Source organism: Chanodichthys erythropterus, chromosome 7, assembly GCF_024489055.1.
Source record: "Chanodichthys erythropterus isolate Z2021 chromosome 7, ASM2448905v1, whole genome shotgun sequence".
Classification (NCBI taxonomy): Eukaryota; Metazoa; Chordata; class Actinopteri; order Cypriniformes; family Xenocyprididae; genus Chanodichthys; species Chanodichthys erythropterus.
This window is the reverse complement of record NC_090227.1, coordinates 9,221,857-9,239,555: the sequence shown is the minus strand read 5'-3', so window position 1 is coordinate 9,239,555 and position 17,699 is coordinate 9,221,857. Positions and strand designations below refer to the sequence as shown.

Sequence of the window (17,699 nt, the reverse complement as noted above, 5' to 3'; positions counted from 1 at the left end):
CGCTATATCTAGTTGCAATATTGTATTGTGACCTGCAGGGGGGGATGTATGTATTCCAGTTGTTTGACTACTATGCCTGTAATGGAGCCTGTTTGCTGTTCCTGTCTGTGTTCGAATCTCTAGCCATAGGTTGGATCTTTGGTAAGTTGCAAACAAGCTACAGGAACTGACATTAACAGACTCTGACTACAATAAAAATAAAAGTGAAATACAAAATGTTTTAGATATTGATAGTATTCAATATAATTCAGTAAACTCGCTTTGCGTCAATGACGCATTGGGAATGCCTCTGTGTGATTGTGTCTGATGCACGTGTCAACTAGTCCAATGCCGAGAGTGAACGTTAAGGGCGGGTGACGTCACAACCAGAAAAGCATAAAAGCACATCCAGAAAGACCAGCTTTAGCTTCTGTGACTCAGCAAGCACTCTGTGTCAAACTGTGTGTCTTATTTATTGTTGTCTGTCCCAATATAGTGCACTACACAATCACATTATAGTGAACCAAACATTCAAGAAGTGTGTTCCTCCTTGCCCTCTTTTTCTCACTGGTGGGGATATGCACGACTTGTGCGTATCATGTGTTATATGTTTGGGTGTGGAGCATGCTCTGTCAGCCTTCGAGGGGGCCCTGACAGCAACATAGTGTCGGCCCAGATCTGGCCCGCATCTGGTCCATGTGATATTCCCCATGTACCAGATGTGGGCCGGATCTGGCCCACACTAAGTTGCTGTCTGGGGGCTGACTGCAAGCATTGTGAGAGGCTGCTGCTTCGCACGCTCCGCTCCCACCTGTCACTTTTTGAGGAAAGTGATCAGGCTTGCATACCTCATGGATCTGGACAGAGAACATGGGGTTTGCAAATTGATCTCTCAGAGGGGTTTGAGATTGGTGCCACCCTTTCTCTGCCTTTATCTGATGGATCCAGCTCTGAGATTTTTGAATAAACCATACTTGTCCCGTCTTTTCAGCCCCCAAGTCCATGTATATTCTGATATAGGGGGGTTGAAAGAGTATGGCTATGGGGTGATGCCCAGGGCTGAACAGACGCTTGCGAGCTATCTGTCTCCCAGTTCAGGAGTGCCCCTGAAGGCCCCTACGCTTCCCACTAAGCCATTATAAAACTACATCAGTGCTAGTGGGAAAAGCATACACTGCAGCAGGTCAGGCTGGTATATAATTCTACAGTTATTTTGCCCAAAAGAACCCCTTCTAACTTTACTGACTACATGCTCAGGAAAGCTATACAGGAAAAACAAGGTCTACACTTATTATAAACATAAAAATGCAGCTCGCAGAACGAAGATTTTCCCTCCTTATTAATGCGTGAAGAAGGATGAAATCAAAAGTTATTTTAAGCCTAAAAGCACTTTCACTATCAAGCCAGAAGGCGGCCTTTAGAAAAAATATTATCAAAGGGGCAGCTGACAGCCCAACTGTAAAAGATGCACCTGAGCATATATATATATATATATATATATATATATATATATATATATATATGGGAGGTTAAAGAAGAAGAAGAGAAGAGGGTAGATATAAATCGCCCTTTAAATAGCTGGGGGATCGATTATAAACGCAACAGTGTTTACATGTGATCACCCATCTCACTCTCGCTTCTTCCTCCTCCCGTCTGTCTGGCTCAGATCCAAATCTGAATGGCCAGGGGGTTTTCCATGCCCTCCCAATCTCAAAAGCTGAGATCAGGAGAGAATGGAAAGTCTATGGGAGCCGCAAAATTCATGGACAGAAAGGAACCGTTCGTCGAGTCGTCGCGCACTGCACCTTTCTTAACGCGCTCACACGGCAGCTGCAGCCTGCCGAAAAGTGAGACTGAAGATCAGAAAGGAAAATTTCTCGACGACCAGCTCTGCGCAGCACCACGGGGAACAAGTGCATCACTGATGTAATTATAGACTCCATTCCAACAAACTTTAAAGGATGCAGCACAAATGCAATAAAACAATGAAACCTTTGTTTTTTGGGTTTTTTTTTTGTTAGGTACATAGTGTAAACTGCACAGTTTTATCAGATTTAGCAACAAAAACTATGAAAACAGCACTCATTGAAGCAAAGTGCGAGAGGTCACTTTCGTCATCAGAGTGCATTTTTTGGCCTCACTAACCAGATGTGCAGGGCAGTTGGACATAGTAGTATTTTAGAGGTAAAATTATATAAATACTGTTCGTTTCTCACACAAACCGATTGTTTCATGTCGTAGGATATCAATGTCTCATCACGAGCCGCAGGGTTTAATTTGGATTTGTCTGTGCATGTTTTTTTTTTTACTCTTATACATGGAATTCCCATCAACAGGCATTATACGACTGACAGACCGCAAGGAGTTAAAAATCATAATTTGTGTTCTCTGAAGAAACAAAGTCACCTACATCTTGGATGCCCTGGGATAGCAGATAAACATAACATTTTTGGGGTAAACTATCCCTTTAAGGACAGCCAATTTAACAAAAGCATTTAATAAATTGCCTTTATACTTTATAACTTACAGATATCTAAAAGTAGGTTTAAATTACACTCTGGATATCAACTATAATGGATTACTCTGAGAACTACCCACTATATCTAGATATAAACAATGGAATTCATATATGGAATCAACAGCAATTCAAGCACATATCTAACCTTGAAAACATTACAGTTACAATCAAACTTTTTCCGCTATATCTAGTTGCAATATTGTATTGTGACCTGCAGGGGGGGATGTATGTATTCCAGTTGTTTGACTACTATGCCTGTAATGGAGCCTGTTTGCTGTTCCTGTCTGTGTTCGAATCTCTAGCCATAGGTTGGATCTTTGGTAAGTTGCAAACAAGCTACAGGAACTGACATTAACAGACTCTGACTACAATAAAAATAAAAGTGAAATACAAAATGTTTTAGATATTGATAGTATTCAATATAATTCAGTAAACTCGCTTTGCGTCAATGACGCATTGGGAATGCCTCTGTGTGATTGTGTCTGATGCACGTGTCAACTAGTCCAATGCCGAGAGTGAACGTTAAGGGCGGGTGACGTCACAACCAGAAAAGCATAAAAGCACATCCAGAAAGACCAGCTTTAGCTTCTGTGACTCAGCAAGCACTCTGTGTCAAACTGTGTGTCTTATTTATTGTTGTCTGTCCCAATATAGTGCACTACACAATCACATTATAGTGAACCAAACATTCAAGAAGTGTGTTCCTCCTTGCCCTCTTTTTCTCACTGGTGGGGATATGCACGACTTGTGCGTATCATGTGTTATATGTTTGGGTGTGGAGCATGCTCTGTCAGCCTTCGAGGGGGCCCTGACAGCAACATAGTGTCGGCCCAGATCTGGCCCGCATCTGGTCCATGTGATATTCCCCATGTACCAGATGTGGGCCGGATCTGGCCCACACTAAGTTGCTGTCTGGGGGCTGACTGCAAGCATTGTGAGAGGCTGCTGCTTCGCACGCTCCGCTCCCACCTGTCACTTTTTGAGGAAAGTGATCAGGCTTGCATTCCTCATGGATCTGGACAGAGAACATGGGGTTTGCAAATTGATCTCTCAGAGGGGTTTGAGATTGGTGCCACCCTTTCTCTGCCTTTATCTGATGGATCCAGCTCTGAGATTTTTGAATAAACCATACTTGTCCCGTCTTTTCAGCCCCCAAGTCCATGTATATTCTGATATAGGGGGGTTGAAAGAGTATGGCTATGGGGTGATGCCCAGGGCTGAACAGACGCTTGCGAGCTATCTGTCTCCCAGTTCAGGAGTGCCCCTGAAGGCCCCTACGCTTCCCACTAAGCCATTATAAAACTACATCAGTGCTAGTGGGAAAAGCATACACTGCAGCAGGTCAGGCTGGTATATGTCTGCACACCATGTCAATACTTCAGGCATATCAGGCTGATCTGCTGAGGGATCTGGGTGGTGACGAGGGGATTGGGCCTGGCACCAGAACTGCGTCGGGCTACAGATTTATCTCTCGGGCCACAGAGAGACATCTTTGGCTCAACCTGTCTGAGATAAAAGAAAAAGATAACACCTTCCTTTTAGATGCCCCGCTATCGCCCCCTGGCCTCTTTGGCGATGCTGTAAATATGGTCGTTGAGAGGTTTCAGGTGGCTAAAAAGCAAGCAGAGGCATTTAAATGCTATCTCCCTCACTGCCACCAGCCCTCTCAGGCTGCTGGTCATGAGCAGCCACAGCTGTCAAGCTCCTCATATAGAACGCAATAAAAAGAGAGTGTCGCATCTCATGCTCTGCCACAGGAATCTTGGGGGTCAGGGTGACACTCTCAGCTGAAGCCTTCTAAGCAGAAGCCGGATCTGAGGACCGTTCCTCAGGCAAAGAAGGCTTCCGGCCAAAAGAGTCCTGTAGATTATAGAGAAAGGGTACAGAATCCAGTTTGGTTCTCATCCACCACTATACAACGGGGTGCTACTAACATTAGTGCATCCCGGGTAGGCTCTAGTGCAACAAGAAGTAAAGACCCTGTTAGCGAATGAGGCTATAGAATGGGTCCCTCCACCCTACAGAGAGTCTGGGTTTTATAGCCATTACTTCATTGTTTCAAAGAAGGATGGAGGGTTGCGTCCTATATCAGATCTTCGTCATCTGAATCATTCTGTCAGGAGATGTTGACATTGAAGCAGATCATGACTCAAATCAGATCAGAGAACTGGTTTGTCATGATAGATCTAAAGGACGCATACTTCCATGTCTCCATCCTTCCACAACACAGGAAGATCCTGAGGTTTGCTTTCAGGGGCGAAGCATACCACTATCTTCCATTCGGCCTAGCTCTTTCACCCTGCATGTTCACGAAATGCATAGATGCAGTGCTGGCCCCGCTCAGGCAGCAGGACATTTGCATTCTGAACTATATAAACGACTGGCTAATTTTAGCACAGTCAGAACAAATGGACAGTCAGAACTGATGGCAGCTGCATCCAACGTAATACCTTTTGGCCTGCTGTACATGAGACCCTAACAGTGGTGGCTGGGGAGAGGTAATAGAAGGCTGCTCAGCCCAAGGTCTGTGGAGCAGTCATCTCTTTCGTGGCACATAAATTGTCTGGAGATGATGGCAGTCTTCATGGCTTTGAAGTACTTCCTCCCAGATCTAAAAAGCCATCATGTGCTTGTCCGTACTGACAACACGTCGGTGGTCTCTTACATAATTTGCAGGGGGTCTGTGTTCGCATCCACTATGCAAACTGGCACACCGGATCCTCCTGTGGTCCCTAGGAAAGATGCTCTCCCTAAGAGCAATCGTTCTGCTCCCAGGAGTTCTGAAAAAGGTCTGCCAGGAAGGAAAAGGTCTACTGTTAGTAGCGCTGTACTGGCCGAGCCAGATATGGTTTTTGGACTTAGTATCTCTCCTCGACGACTCTCCCTTGGAGATTCTGGTTAGGAGGGATCTTATGTCTCAGGCGGGAGGCGCGATCTTTCACCCCCGCCTAGAGATGTGGAACCTGTAGATGTGGCCTCTGAGGGGGCCCAGCTCATAGACTCTGATCTCTCAACTGAGGTTGTAGAGATCATACTTCACTCCAGAGCTCCATCCACAAGGAAACTTTATGTCCTGAAGTGGAAAGTTTTCGCTTTTGTGGGATCCAGTTAATTGCCCGGTTGGGCCAGTGCTTGAATTCCTGCAAGATAATTTTTCAGCAGGGCTATCCCCTTCCAGACTGAAGGTTATCTCAGCTTACCAAGTCAATTTGGATGGTACATCTGTGGGGAGGAACCCTCTAATAACACGGGAAAACTGATCAGCTGTTTGTCTGTTTTGGATCGTCTAAAAAGTGTTTCCCTGCTTCCAAACAGACAGTCAGCAAGTGGATAGTCGAGGCTATTACTTTTGCTTATGAGGTCTCTGGTCAGCCATCACATTTGGCTGTCAGAGATCACTCTATTAGGATTATGGCGGCTTCCATGGCCTTACTGTCGGGTGTATCCCTTAAAGAAGTTTGTGATGCGGTGGGCTAGTTCTACAACCTCAACTTGGATGCTGCTCCAGGTTCTCAGGTGCTTAGGTCTTATTGTGCCACAGTTTCACACGCACAGGCACTTGTAAGTATGCTGTTTGGTATATTGTTCCTAAAGCATCACTGACGCAGAATGAATTCTCTCGAAAGGAAACGTCTCAGGTTACATCTGTAACCCTAGTTCTCTGAGAAGGGAACGAGATGCTGCATTGTTTTGCCATACTTCCTGCATCCCTGTGATCGACCTGCTTTGGGTAATTGAAGCTAAAGCCAGTTTTTCTGAATGTGCTTTTATCCTTTCCTGGTCGTGACGTAAGCTGCCTGTGACATTGACACAGTGCATCAGATGCCATCACACAGAGGCGTTCCTAAAGCACCATTGACGCAGTGTCTTGTTCCCTTCTCAGGGAACTAGGGTTACATATGTAACCTGAGACGTTCTCCACTATATGCCACAGGGGCTGAGAAAATGTTTGATATCATTGAAGACATGACAAAGTCCTGACCCAACTACATGTTCATGTTGTGCTGGAAATACTTGACTTATATATAATATACTTGACTTATATAGAATATTGTGTCCCTGGTAAGTATCTTTATTTTGGATTCACAGATGCTTATACTTGGTCAAAAATATATGCATTGCATTCATGTGCCTCAACATCACTGCAGGCCTCTTCCATTGCTTTAATTTTTCCACTCTGACAACGCTTTCCATTTCCATGAGGAGAACTCATTCACTAAATAGTCCCTAAATAAATACTGTAATTTTATTACTATTTAGCTAATTGCATTTCCTGTGTTATGTGTATTACAAGCCCAGAGGAGCTCACCTTGAGTTTTGATTGTTGTTATGTTAGGGTTAGGGTTAGATGCTGCTTTGGGTTGGAGAACTCTGCATGTATTTAAAATGATTATTTAATAAATTTTAATGAAATCATTACAATTTTAATGTTAATTATTAATTAAGACTCAGTACTCATGTTAATTAATTAATTGTTCATTGTTGAGTACACACGGATTTGTGTATAAAATCTGCATAAGAACATTTTCATGAACAAATCATGATTCATCAGTAATTTTCGTTCTAAATTTTATTCAAAATTTACACACACACACAAAAAAAAAGGGAAAAACTGAATCTGAAACCGCACATACACAAAAACCACATACTCTGGGTGGTCTTGCAAAAGTTTTAAGTTTTAAGTCTTTTCTCACTTCCTTTCCTCGCTCCACACCCCATAGGATGTGAGGGGAGGATGCAAGGAAAGAAAACGAGGAAGAAGGAATCGGAGGAAATGTTGTTTATTGGAATGTTCTTGATCACTTGAGCATCACTTCAAAGCATCATAAGCTACACTCGAGGGATCTGCCCTTATGTTGTTGAAGTTTGGTTATTTAAAAAATTCATTATAAATATTAATAATGCATTAATGGATGCCCCATTGAAAAATGTGAGATGTAAAGTTTATTTAAACTGAAAAAGTAAAGCATACTGTAACAGAGTTTGTATGTTAGGAAGGAAGAGGACAGGGTCGGCTGACTACTGACTGCTTTATTTTAGAAATAATAAACACAAAGTTGTGCAGACAGGCACCAAAACGGTCATAAATAACAACACAGTTCACTCCGACAGTCAAGCAGATATCCAGGAGTGCAGCAGTCAGTAGTCCTTCTCTCTCTCTCAATCGCTCCTGCTTCTCCTGGCATTAAATACTCTCTCCACACCAATTACTGAAACAAGAGACAGGCGTTTGTTATTTGCGCTTAATCCACTCACTTACCACGTGTCTCTTGCCACTCTCCCACTGCAGACTCCGCTGAACCACGCCCCCCTTGCCACACATACATTTCAATTATTGTGAAATATGAAGGGGGGAGAGAATATATATGTGCATCAGGTTAGACGAGAAAACTTCCACAAAGGATACACCTGTGTATCCTCGCTCATAGCTCCTCGGGAAGCTTCCTCACTCCTTGTTCCTTGCCTCCTTGTGGTGCAGTTAGAGAATTGAGATGTCCTTCAAGATGGCTGAGTTTGATCGGTTTCCGGGTCACAGGCTGGAGGATGTAGGAGCGAGGAAACGAGGAAGCATCAGTGTGAGTATTGAGAAGCACTCTCTAATTGCACCGTGAGGAGGAGAGGAAAGAGAATCTTCCTGAGGAGTCATGAGTGAGGATACACAGGTGTATTCTTCCCTCGCATCCTAAGGGGGTGGAGCTAAGATGCGAGGAAAGGAAGAGAGGAAAGGAAACAAGGATGCACAAATAACACATGAGAAGCTCAAGCACCTATGTTTGCTGAGAGGGTGTGCAGAAAAACCCTCATATGGATATATATCATCGGGCACACAGTCACTTATTTAGAATACTCCAAATTCATTAACGTAAGAGCAATGTTTCTGAGGAAAAAATAACAATCATTTAATCTGAGATTAACATACGCACATGTTGTGAATTTGGTGGATTATTTTCGTGAGAAGTTCTCCTGTACGTATAAATATGAATAATCAAAGCAATTATTAGTGAATTAAGGCCCAATTACCTTAGTTTGGAAGAATGTGTAAATCAGTGGATTATTTCTTTACCACAAGGGTCTATAATGTGCCTCAGTTGAACTCACTCTGTTCTTACTCTAAAATAATCAAATTATCTTTCTCTTCTGTCCAATTTCAGGTGTCATTTGTCTGTTCAATGGTGAAGTACAATAAGCCTCTCGCTTTTAACTGCTGGTATGTGTACCCGGACTGGGCGTACGCACTAGGCTGGTTACTGGCCCTGTCCTCCATTCTGCTGGTGCCTGGATGGGCACTGATCCGAATGTTTACTGAGAAAGGAAGCCTAAAGCAGGTGAGATTAAACATGATCAAGAAATGAATAAGCCGCTGAAATATTATCAGGTCAGGGATGTATGTTTAACTTTCAACCAAAGCTCATAACAAACCAAGAGTATATCAACTAACAGATTAATGTTGTTTCACTGTCTGTCTCGACAGCGTTGGCATCACCTGTGCAGTCCTGACACAAACCTCCCTTTTATCTGTAAGCAACAAGCTGAAATAGAAGAAAATACCTTCATCACAGAGATGGAAGACAGTCAGGAGCAACACAAACTAAAAGATCCTCAGCCTTGCTATTTATTTCAATTTGTTTTATTAATCTTTGCAATTTAATCAGCTATTCATGTCCTTGACAAAAGCACACAAGGGTGTCTGAACTGCAAAATGTATGTCATTGAAACGTTATTGTGCTTTTACATGTCTGATACATGCCAGACTTATGTGTTCCTGCAATAGGTTGCTTGCACATGATGAAAATGAGGAATTTGTTTTTAGTAATCTTTGTATTTTAATCAGATATGCATGTCCTTGACGAAAGCATAGTGTTTTCACATGTCTAAATAAATATCTTCTTTTATCTTTTTTTTTTTTTTTTTTTCAAAATAATATCAGTCACTTCAAAATTCTGCTTCTTTGATAGCTTAATTTTTTTACAATAAAACGTGGAAAAATTAGAACTAAAATATTGTTGCAACCATGTATGGAAATGCTTTTTCTTTTCATATTAAAAAGAACTTAAATTATGTGAGCTCAAGACATTGTCATTATCTTTCAAGGTTTCTGGGGGGGGGAATGACAATCATTTAATCTGAGATTAAGAACAGACCAAGAGTTAGTTAGCCAAGTAGTAGGCCTAGTAATAGGCATAGTCCCCATTTTTCCCATGGGGAAATTTTGTTTCAACGAGTTTCAACATGTATTCACACAAAAAAACAATGTACATAAGTATGAAAATCACACAGTATAAAATCACAAAATCAGAATGACAAAACACTCAGACACTTTCATTTAAGCATTGCACTGCCTGATATTCGCCCTATTTCTAAAAAAACACTTGCACCTTAAATCTCCAGCCCGAAGGTAATAGCTCAAACTCATAAAACAGGGTATGCCTACAGTCTGATATAATTTCATGGCTTTGCTAAAGCATCTGGTTTGGTAGATTTGCTCTAGACCTATCAGAGTAATACCAAGTAGTTCACTCGCAATATACTTAAGCAAACTATTTTGTTCCACGGTGACATTTCCAAGCCAGCAGGTGATGAAAAAGGTCAAATAGTTTTAGTCAAATCTAATAATTAGAGTTAAATATAAAATGTTTTCTATTTAACAACATGTTAAACACTTTACATTAAGCTTCCATTAATTAACTACATTAGGTAACATGAACTAACAAAGAAAAATATTTCTAAAGCATGGTTTTGTTAGCATCTTAATGTTAATGTCAACTTCTGTCAGGACCACTATTGTCAAATATGATAGATAATGCATAGAGTTTGTATTGGCGGTATGGTTCTGTTCTGGGCAAGAACTCCCTGTGCATCCATGCAGCCTAGCATGGATAAGAGCAGGGAGAGCAGCAATAAACCCCCCAGGGTAAACAGAACAGGACCTACATGCAGATATCATTAAATGTCATGATTTAACATACACATTTTTCGAGAATTAGTCTGATTCAGGGGAAATAATAAGGCCAATCCTGACTGAAGAGAGGAGGAGCTGGGGATGGAGGAGGGTAATTTGCTCCTGAGAAATGCAATAGCTGCTAATAATACGGAGGAGCTTATATATAGATGCCATAATAGGCGTCGTATTCCTATAGGTAGACGCAAGTCACCTGGGAGTCAGCTGATGCAAGCTTGACTGACGTGACCTGCCAGAACTGACGCTAATGCTAGATTTCTGTCAGGACCACTATCGTCAAATATAATAGATAATGCATAGAGTTTGTATTGGCGGTATGGTTCTGTTCTGGGCAAGAACTCCCTGTGCATCCATGCAGCCTAGCATGGATAAGAGCAGGGAGAGCAGCAATAAACCCCCCAGGGTAAACAGAACAGGACCTACATGCAGATATCATTAAATGTCATGATTTAACATACACATTTTTCGAGAATTAGTCTGATTCAGGGGAAATAATAAGGCCAATCCTGACTGAAGAGAGGAGGAGCTGGGGATGGAGGAGGGTAATTTGCTCCTGAGAAATGCAATAGCTGCTAATAATACGGAGGAGCTTATATATAGATGCCATAATAGGCGTCGTATTCCTATAGGTAGACGCAAGTCACCTGGGAGTCAGCTGATGCAAGCTTGACTGACGTGACCTGCCAGAACTGACGCTAATGCTAGATTTCTGTCAGGACCACTATCGTCAAATATAATAGATAATGCATAGAGTTTGTATTGGCGGTATGGTTCTGTTTTGGGCAAGAACTCCCTGTGCATCCATGCAGCCTAGCATGGATAAGAGCAGGGAGAGCAGCAATAAACCCCCAAAACAAACCATATGCTGAAATCCCCCAACACAAACTGAGTGCGAAAATCTGAATGCCATTTTTCCTCAAATGCAGTTACCTGAATGACCTGAATTATATTTATATATATATATATAAATGGGGGAAGCTAACACCCGTAGCGGCAGCAAATCTGATACAACAAGCATGTTGTAGCGCATTTAGTTAAGGATTTTTATATATCATATATGCTTACACCGTTAGCAGCAATCTAGTCGGGGAAGCATACACCCATTGCCTAATATATATACACAGTAGTGCTTATAGTATGCAGCAATGACATTAGAGCTTCGGTAACAAGCAATTTTTTTTTTTTTTTTTTTTTTGATAGCCTTAAGATCAGCCTGTTCTAAATAGCAACTTTACCTTTAACAACGAGTGTTTCCAGTGGCACTATAGCTTTAAGAAAAACGATGTTTACTATGTGCTGCACCACAACAGAAAAGCCGTTTGCACCATGAATCTTTGTTCCCTTTCGTGGGAACTATCGACGCTGCGTTGTAACGCATTGGGAACCTTCTGCGTGATGTCGTCACTGAAGCACTCATGTATCTAGCCAATCGCGAAGCGAGACGTCAGAGACGGGTGACGTCACGGACCAGGAAACTATAAAGCACACTCGAATGCAGAGCACGCCAGCTTCTGTGTCTTCAGCAAGCGCTCCATGTTATCTTGTGTGTCTTTTTTGGTGTTGTTTGTCCTGCTTATATTGGAAAACATTATCTCTTCGTCTGAGGACAAGAGTGTTATTGTGTACCACACATATATATATAGTGAATAAGACATGAATGAAATGGCGGAAGGCAGACAATTCAAAAAGTGTGTTCACCCATGTACACAATATATTCCAGATGGGGACACTCACGAGATGTGTGTTGTCTGCCTGGGGGTTGAGCATGCACAGGCAGCTCTCGAGGGGGCTGTCTGTGTCCATTGCGAGAAGCTCACCCTCAGAGTTTTAAGATCACGCCGGGCACTCTTTCACGATAAAGAGGGTGCTCCGGTCGGCGTTCCCCGCGGATCGGGTCCCGCTGTTGTTGAGGCACAGCGGCGGCTTCATTCATGGGGTTCGCAAATGGAGCTGGCAGAGGGGGTTGAGACGGGCCCAGCCTTATCTCGCCCTTTACCTGCCAGCCCCATTGCCTCTTCTCAGGTGGCGGAAGCACGCGCAGCGGTTTCTTCCCCCCAGAGAGAGGCACCCGCGCTTCATCTCTCTTCCTCCGAGGAGGTTGATGTGATGAGTGTGGCGGAAGAGGAACCGCCATCCTCTTCCCCAGCATATGAGGAGCTCCTGGAGGTAGTGACCAGGGCTGTGGCCAAATTAAAAATTTACTGGCCAGCAGAGCGGGCAGATACTAGACCAAAAAGCAAGCTGGATGAGCGCTTTCTGCCCGCTCAGTCACTACCCCAGCGTCGGGGTTTGCCCTTCTTTCCGGACCTCCACACCGAACCTCGAGGTCCTGGAAGAAGCCGGCATCATATCGCGTCTTCAGCCACCAGACCTCAATGTATAGTAACATCGTGGGGCTGAAGCAGCAAGGCTATGCGGCGATGCCTCGGGTTGAAGAGACGCTTGCGGGCTATCTCTCCCCCGAATCTGCATCGTCGCTGAAAGCCCCGACGTTGCCCACCAAGCCATTAAAAACTACATCAGGCTTGGTGGGCAAGGCTTATGCGGCAGCAGGTCAGGCGGCGGCATGCCTACATACCATGTCGCTTCTACAGGCATATCAAGCCGACCTGCTGGGGGAAGTGGAAAATAGCGGGGAGGCCACGTATGAGTGCATCCAGGAAATCAGGATGGCAACTGACCTGGCTCTCCGTGCCACCAAAGAGACGGCAAAAGAAATCGGCCGCTCTATGGCAGCATTGGTGGCTATGGAAAGGCACTTGTGGCTGAACCTCTCGGACATAAGGGAGCGTGACAAAGCCTCCCTTATGGACGCGCCGCTGTCTCCTGCGGGCCTCTTCGGCGACGGCGTTACAACAGTCGTCGAGAGGTTCCAGGAGGCTAAGAAACAATCTGCGGCGTTCCAGAGGTTCATCCCCCGCAAAACAAAAATCCCTCCCCCCGAGGCTGATGAGCGGGATCAGCCTCGGCCGTCGACGAGCTCCTCAGCGCACCACAGAGCACAACAAAAAATCAGCGTGGCCGCCCGTGCTCCCCCGCAGAGAGCTTGGGGATCGGGTTGGCCCGCTCAGCCGAAGCCTTCTAGGGGCAGAACGGACCTGCGCGCCGTTATCCTGGCCCAGAAGGCTTCGAAGCGGTCCTGATGTCTGTGGGTCAGGAACCGATGAGGGCAGCCCCCTTCGAAGGGAGCCGGCAAAAAATATATCTAACAGCCGCTCCCCTCAGGGGATCGTTATGCCAACCCTGCCACCCAGTGTGTGTCAGGGCGCAGCGGTCTCCACCGACCCTCCGAGGATGCCGGTATGCCGCTTCAGAGCGTCGAATCAGGTGCTCAAAAAACACCAGAGGCCAGTCTCGAGAGATCCCTTACCCTTAGTAAATTTTCTGGTAGAATGGAAACTTCTTCCGAATATCACAAAATGGATGCTGCTCACTATAAAAGAGGGTTACAAGATCCAGTTCGGGTCTCGCCCGCCCCGATTCAACAGGGTTCTTCCCACAGTGGTAACCCCAGAGCAGTCTCTGGTTATGGAACAAGAAGTTGTGACACTTTTGCGAAAAGGAGCTATAGAAAGGGTTCCTCCTCCCAGCAATCAGTCAGGGTTCTACAGCCGTTACTTCATTGTTCCAAAGAAGGATGGAGGTCTACGACCTATCATAGATTTACGTGTGCTAAATCGCTCAATACAAAAGCTCAAGTTCAAGATGCTGACACTCAAACAGATTATACCACAGATCAGGTCAGAGGACTGGTTTGTGGCAATAGACCTGAAAGATGCGTACTTTCATGTGTCCATCCATCCTTCTCACAGGTAGTTCCTCAGGTTTGCTTTCAGGGGCGAAGCTTACCAGTACAGGGTTCTTCCGTTTGGCCTATCATTATCACCCCGCACATTCACGAAATGCGTGGACGCGGCTCTGGCTCCGCTGAGGATCCAGGGCATTCGCATACTGAATTATATCGACGATTGGTTGATTCTAGCTCAGTCAGAGCAACTAGCAGTTCAGCATCGAGATGCTGTTCTGTCCCATATGAAGAGGCTTGGGCTGAGGCTCAATGCCAAAAAGAGTGTGCTAGTTCCAGCTCAATCCACCAACTATCTGGGTGTAGTGTGGGACTCCACCACGATGCGGGCACATTTGTCTCCCGCTCGGGTGAGTGCCATTCTTATGGCTATGAAAGGGGTGAAGTTAGACCAGTCACTCACTGTAAAACAGTTCCAGAAACTGCTGGGTCTGATGGCAGCTGCGTCCAACGTGATACCTTTTGGCCTTCTGCACATGAGACCCCTACAGTGGTGGCTCAGGACCAGGGGGTTCTCCCCGAGGGGAAATCCCTTTCGCATGATCAAAGTCTCAAAACGATGTCTTCGTTCTCTGACCATGTGGAAAGACCCCCGTTTCCTGTCCCAGGGACCCGTGTTGGGGGCCCCTACTCGTCGAGTAATGCTTACGACGGACGCCTCCCTCACGGGCTGGGGAGCGATCATGAGTGGTCGCTCAGCTCAGGGCCTTTGGGAAGACCATCAGCTCTCTTGGCACATAAATCGGCTAGAGATGATGGCAGTGTTACTAGCTCTGAAACACTTTCTCCCAGACCTGAGAGGTTACCATGTGTTGGTTCGTACGGACAACACTGCAGTGGTTGCATATGTAAATCATCAGGGGGGTCTGCGGTCTCGCCGACTATATTACTTGGCCCGTCAGATCCTCCTGTGGTCCCAAGGGAAGCTGCTCTCGCTGAGGGCAGCTTACATCCCGGGACATCAAAATGTGGGAGCAGATGCCCTGTCAAGGCAGGGGCCAAGGCCCGGGGAGTGGAGACTCCACCCAGAAGTGGTGACTCTCCTGTGGAAAAATTTCGGTCGAGCGGAAGTTTGCCTCGGGAGAGTCAACCCAGTGTCCGCTCTGGTACTCCCTAACACATCCAGCACCTCTGGGTCTGGATGCTATGGTACAGACGTGGCCGAGGCTGCGCCTGTACGCATTCCCCCGATTGCACTGCTCCCAGGAGTTCTGGAAAAAGTACGCCGAGAGGGGGCCAATCTAATACTGGTAGCCCCATTCTGGCCAACCAGGATATGGTTCTCAGACCTAGTGTCGTTACTCAACGGCTCCCCAGTGGAGCTTCCTCTCAGACAGGACCTCCTGTCTCAAGCGGGCAGCATGATTATACATCCCCGCCCAGAACGACTGAAACTATGAGCTTGGCCTCTGAAGGGGCCAGACTCGTAGATGCTGGTCTCCCAACCGAGGTTGTGGAGACCATTCTTAATTCCAGAGCTCCCGCCACGAGGAAGTTGTATGCCTACAAATGGAATTTGTTTTCTAACTGGTGTAGACACAATAATACGGACCCTGTCCTTTCTTCTATTAGCTTTGTGCTAAAATTCCTCCAGAAAAAAAAAAATTTATCTGTTATGCCCAGTGAGGACTTTGGATACTTATGTCCACAGAGCTGCCCTGTGGCGTAAGTCAAATCAGTTGTTTGTCTGTTATGAGTCCCCTAAAAAAGGGGGCCCAGCATCAAAACAGAGAATGAGCAAGTGGGTGGTCGAGGCCATCTCACTTGCATACGAAGTGGCCGGACAGCCCTCTCCCTTGAATGTTCGCTCCCATTCAACCAGGGGTATGGCGGCATCAAAAGCTCTGATGTCAGGAGTCTCCATGAGTGACATATGTGATGCAAGCTGGATGGTCATGCCAGCACACATTTATTAAATATTATAACCTTGATGTTTGCTCCACTCCGGGGTCCTCTGTCCTGTCAAGATAACCTTGGCAAGTGCTTGAGCTACGGCTCAGTTGGGATTGCGTTTCCAATGCGTTACCACGCAGCGTCGATAGTTCCCACGAAAGGGAACGTCTCAGGTTACAGATGTAACCCTGGTTCCCTGAGTAGGGAACGAGACGCTGCGTCTCTTGCCGTACCCCTGCGAGTGCTTGCTTCAGACTTACTTAGAAGCTGGCGTGCTCTGCATCCGAGTGTGCTTTATAGTTTCCTGGTCCGTGACATCACCCGTCTCTGACGTCTCGCTTCGCGATTGGCTAGATACATGAGTGCTTCAGTGACGGCATCACGCAGAAGGTTCCCAATGCGTTACCACGCAGCGTCTCGTTCCCTACTCAGGGAACCAGGGTTACATCTGTAACCTGAGACATTTTCTGTCTCTACTGCAAAGCTGCTTGAATCTGCGATGTATAGCGCTAAACACGGCGATCCGACCAGCGTGTATGTTGCTATACAAACGAAAGCGCCCCGACCAGCGTGTGCGGCGATCAAGCCGGTTGCCAATGACAACAGATAGTAACGCACAACGCCAAAAACGATTGCAAAAGCTTTGCAAAAACATTTTTACAGAGAAGGACTAGAAGCCTAAGCAAGACTGATAGCTTTAACAACATCACGAGTTAGCTTTAAAACAATGAGCATTAAAAGGAACTTAGCTTAGCTTCGTGGAAACATTCAGAGATGAAGGACAGTGAAATAGCCGCTGTAACGTGGATGTTTGATCTTGTCTTGGAATGCTTCTTCATGTGGGGAGTGCAGATCATCTGAACTGCCAGTCCATGTCTAATGGCGGCGATGCGAGAAGCAATGCTAACCTTAACTCAGTCATTTCCAATCAGTTGGCTTATGATCAATGCAGTGAATGACAGGTGAAATCAACAAATCCCTCTCGCTAAATTCCCGATTGCACAATTCCTAGTGAGATGATGCTGTTTGCCTGTCGAATTCGCCATTTAATTTGCTCCTGAGAAATGCAATAGCTGCTGATAATACTGAGGAGCTTATATATAGATGCCATAATAGGCGTCGTATTCCTATAGGTAGACACAAGTCACCTGGGAGTCAGCTGATGCAAGCTTGACTGACGTGACCTGCCAGAACTGACGCTAACGCTAGATATTTACTAGGTCTGAATGAATATGAGTGGAGCCAATAGCTTTATTGCCCTAGTGCTGTCACCCAATCAAGCACCTCATCACCTCCAGCATAAAGAGCACTCACACACACCATTCAATGTCCGGTCTTGTTTGCATTAACTTACCTGTATGCTTACCTTAAGGACTCCCTGTGATCTACTTACCTGTCTCCAAGAATCTCCTTGTGTGTTTTCTCCTCTCTGTGTGAGTGCTCCGTGTCTCCAGCGTCTCCAGTTCCAAGGTCATCTGTATCTGAAACCACAAAAGAACTCTGTCATCACTCTTCATCTCAAGAACCTGCACAACTTCACCGCT

At 45.3% G+C, this 17,699-nt stretch overlaps 1 protein-coding gene across 1 annotated transcript in view; it reads left to right on the top strand.

Moving 5' to 3' along the window:
• LOC137023111 (sodium- and chloride-dependent GABA transporter 2-like) overlaps positions 1-9,503 on the top strand; it is a 33,316-nt gene extending 23,813 nt beyond the window's left edge. The window contains exon 14 of the mRNA XM_067389785.1: positions 8,970-9,503. Within this exon, the coding sequence (XP_067245886.1) occupies positions 8,970-9,146 (177 nt within the window). The 3' untranslated portion in view covers positions 9,147-9,503. The remainder of the gene's footprint in view (positions 1-8,969) is intronic.
• The last annotated feature ends 8,196 nt before the right edge of the window (positions 9,504-17,699 follow it).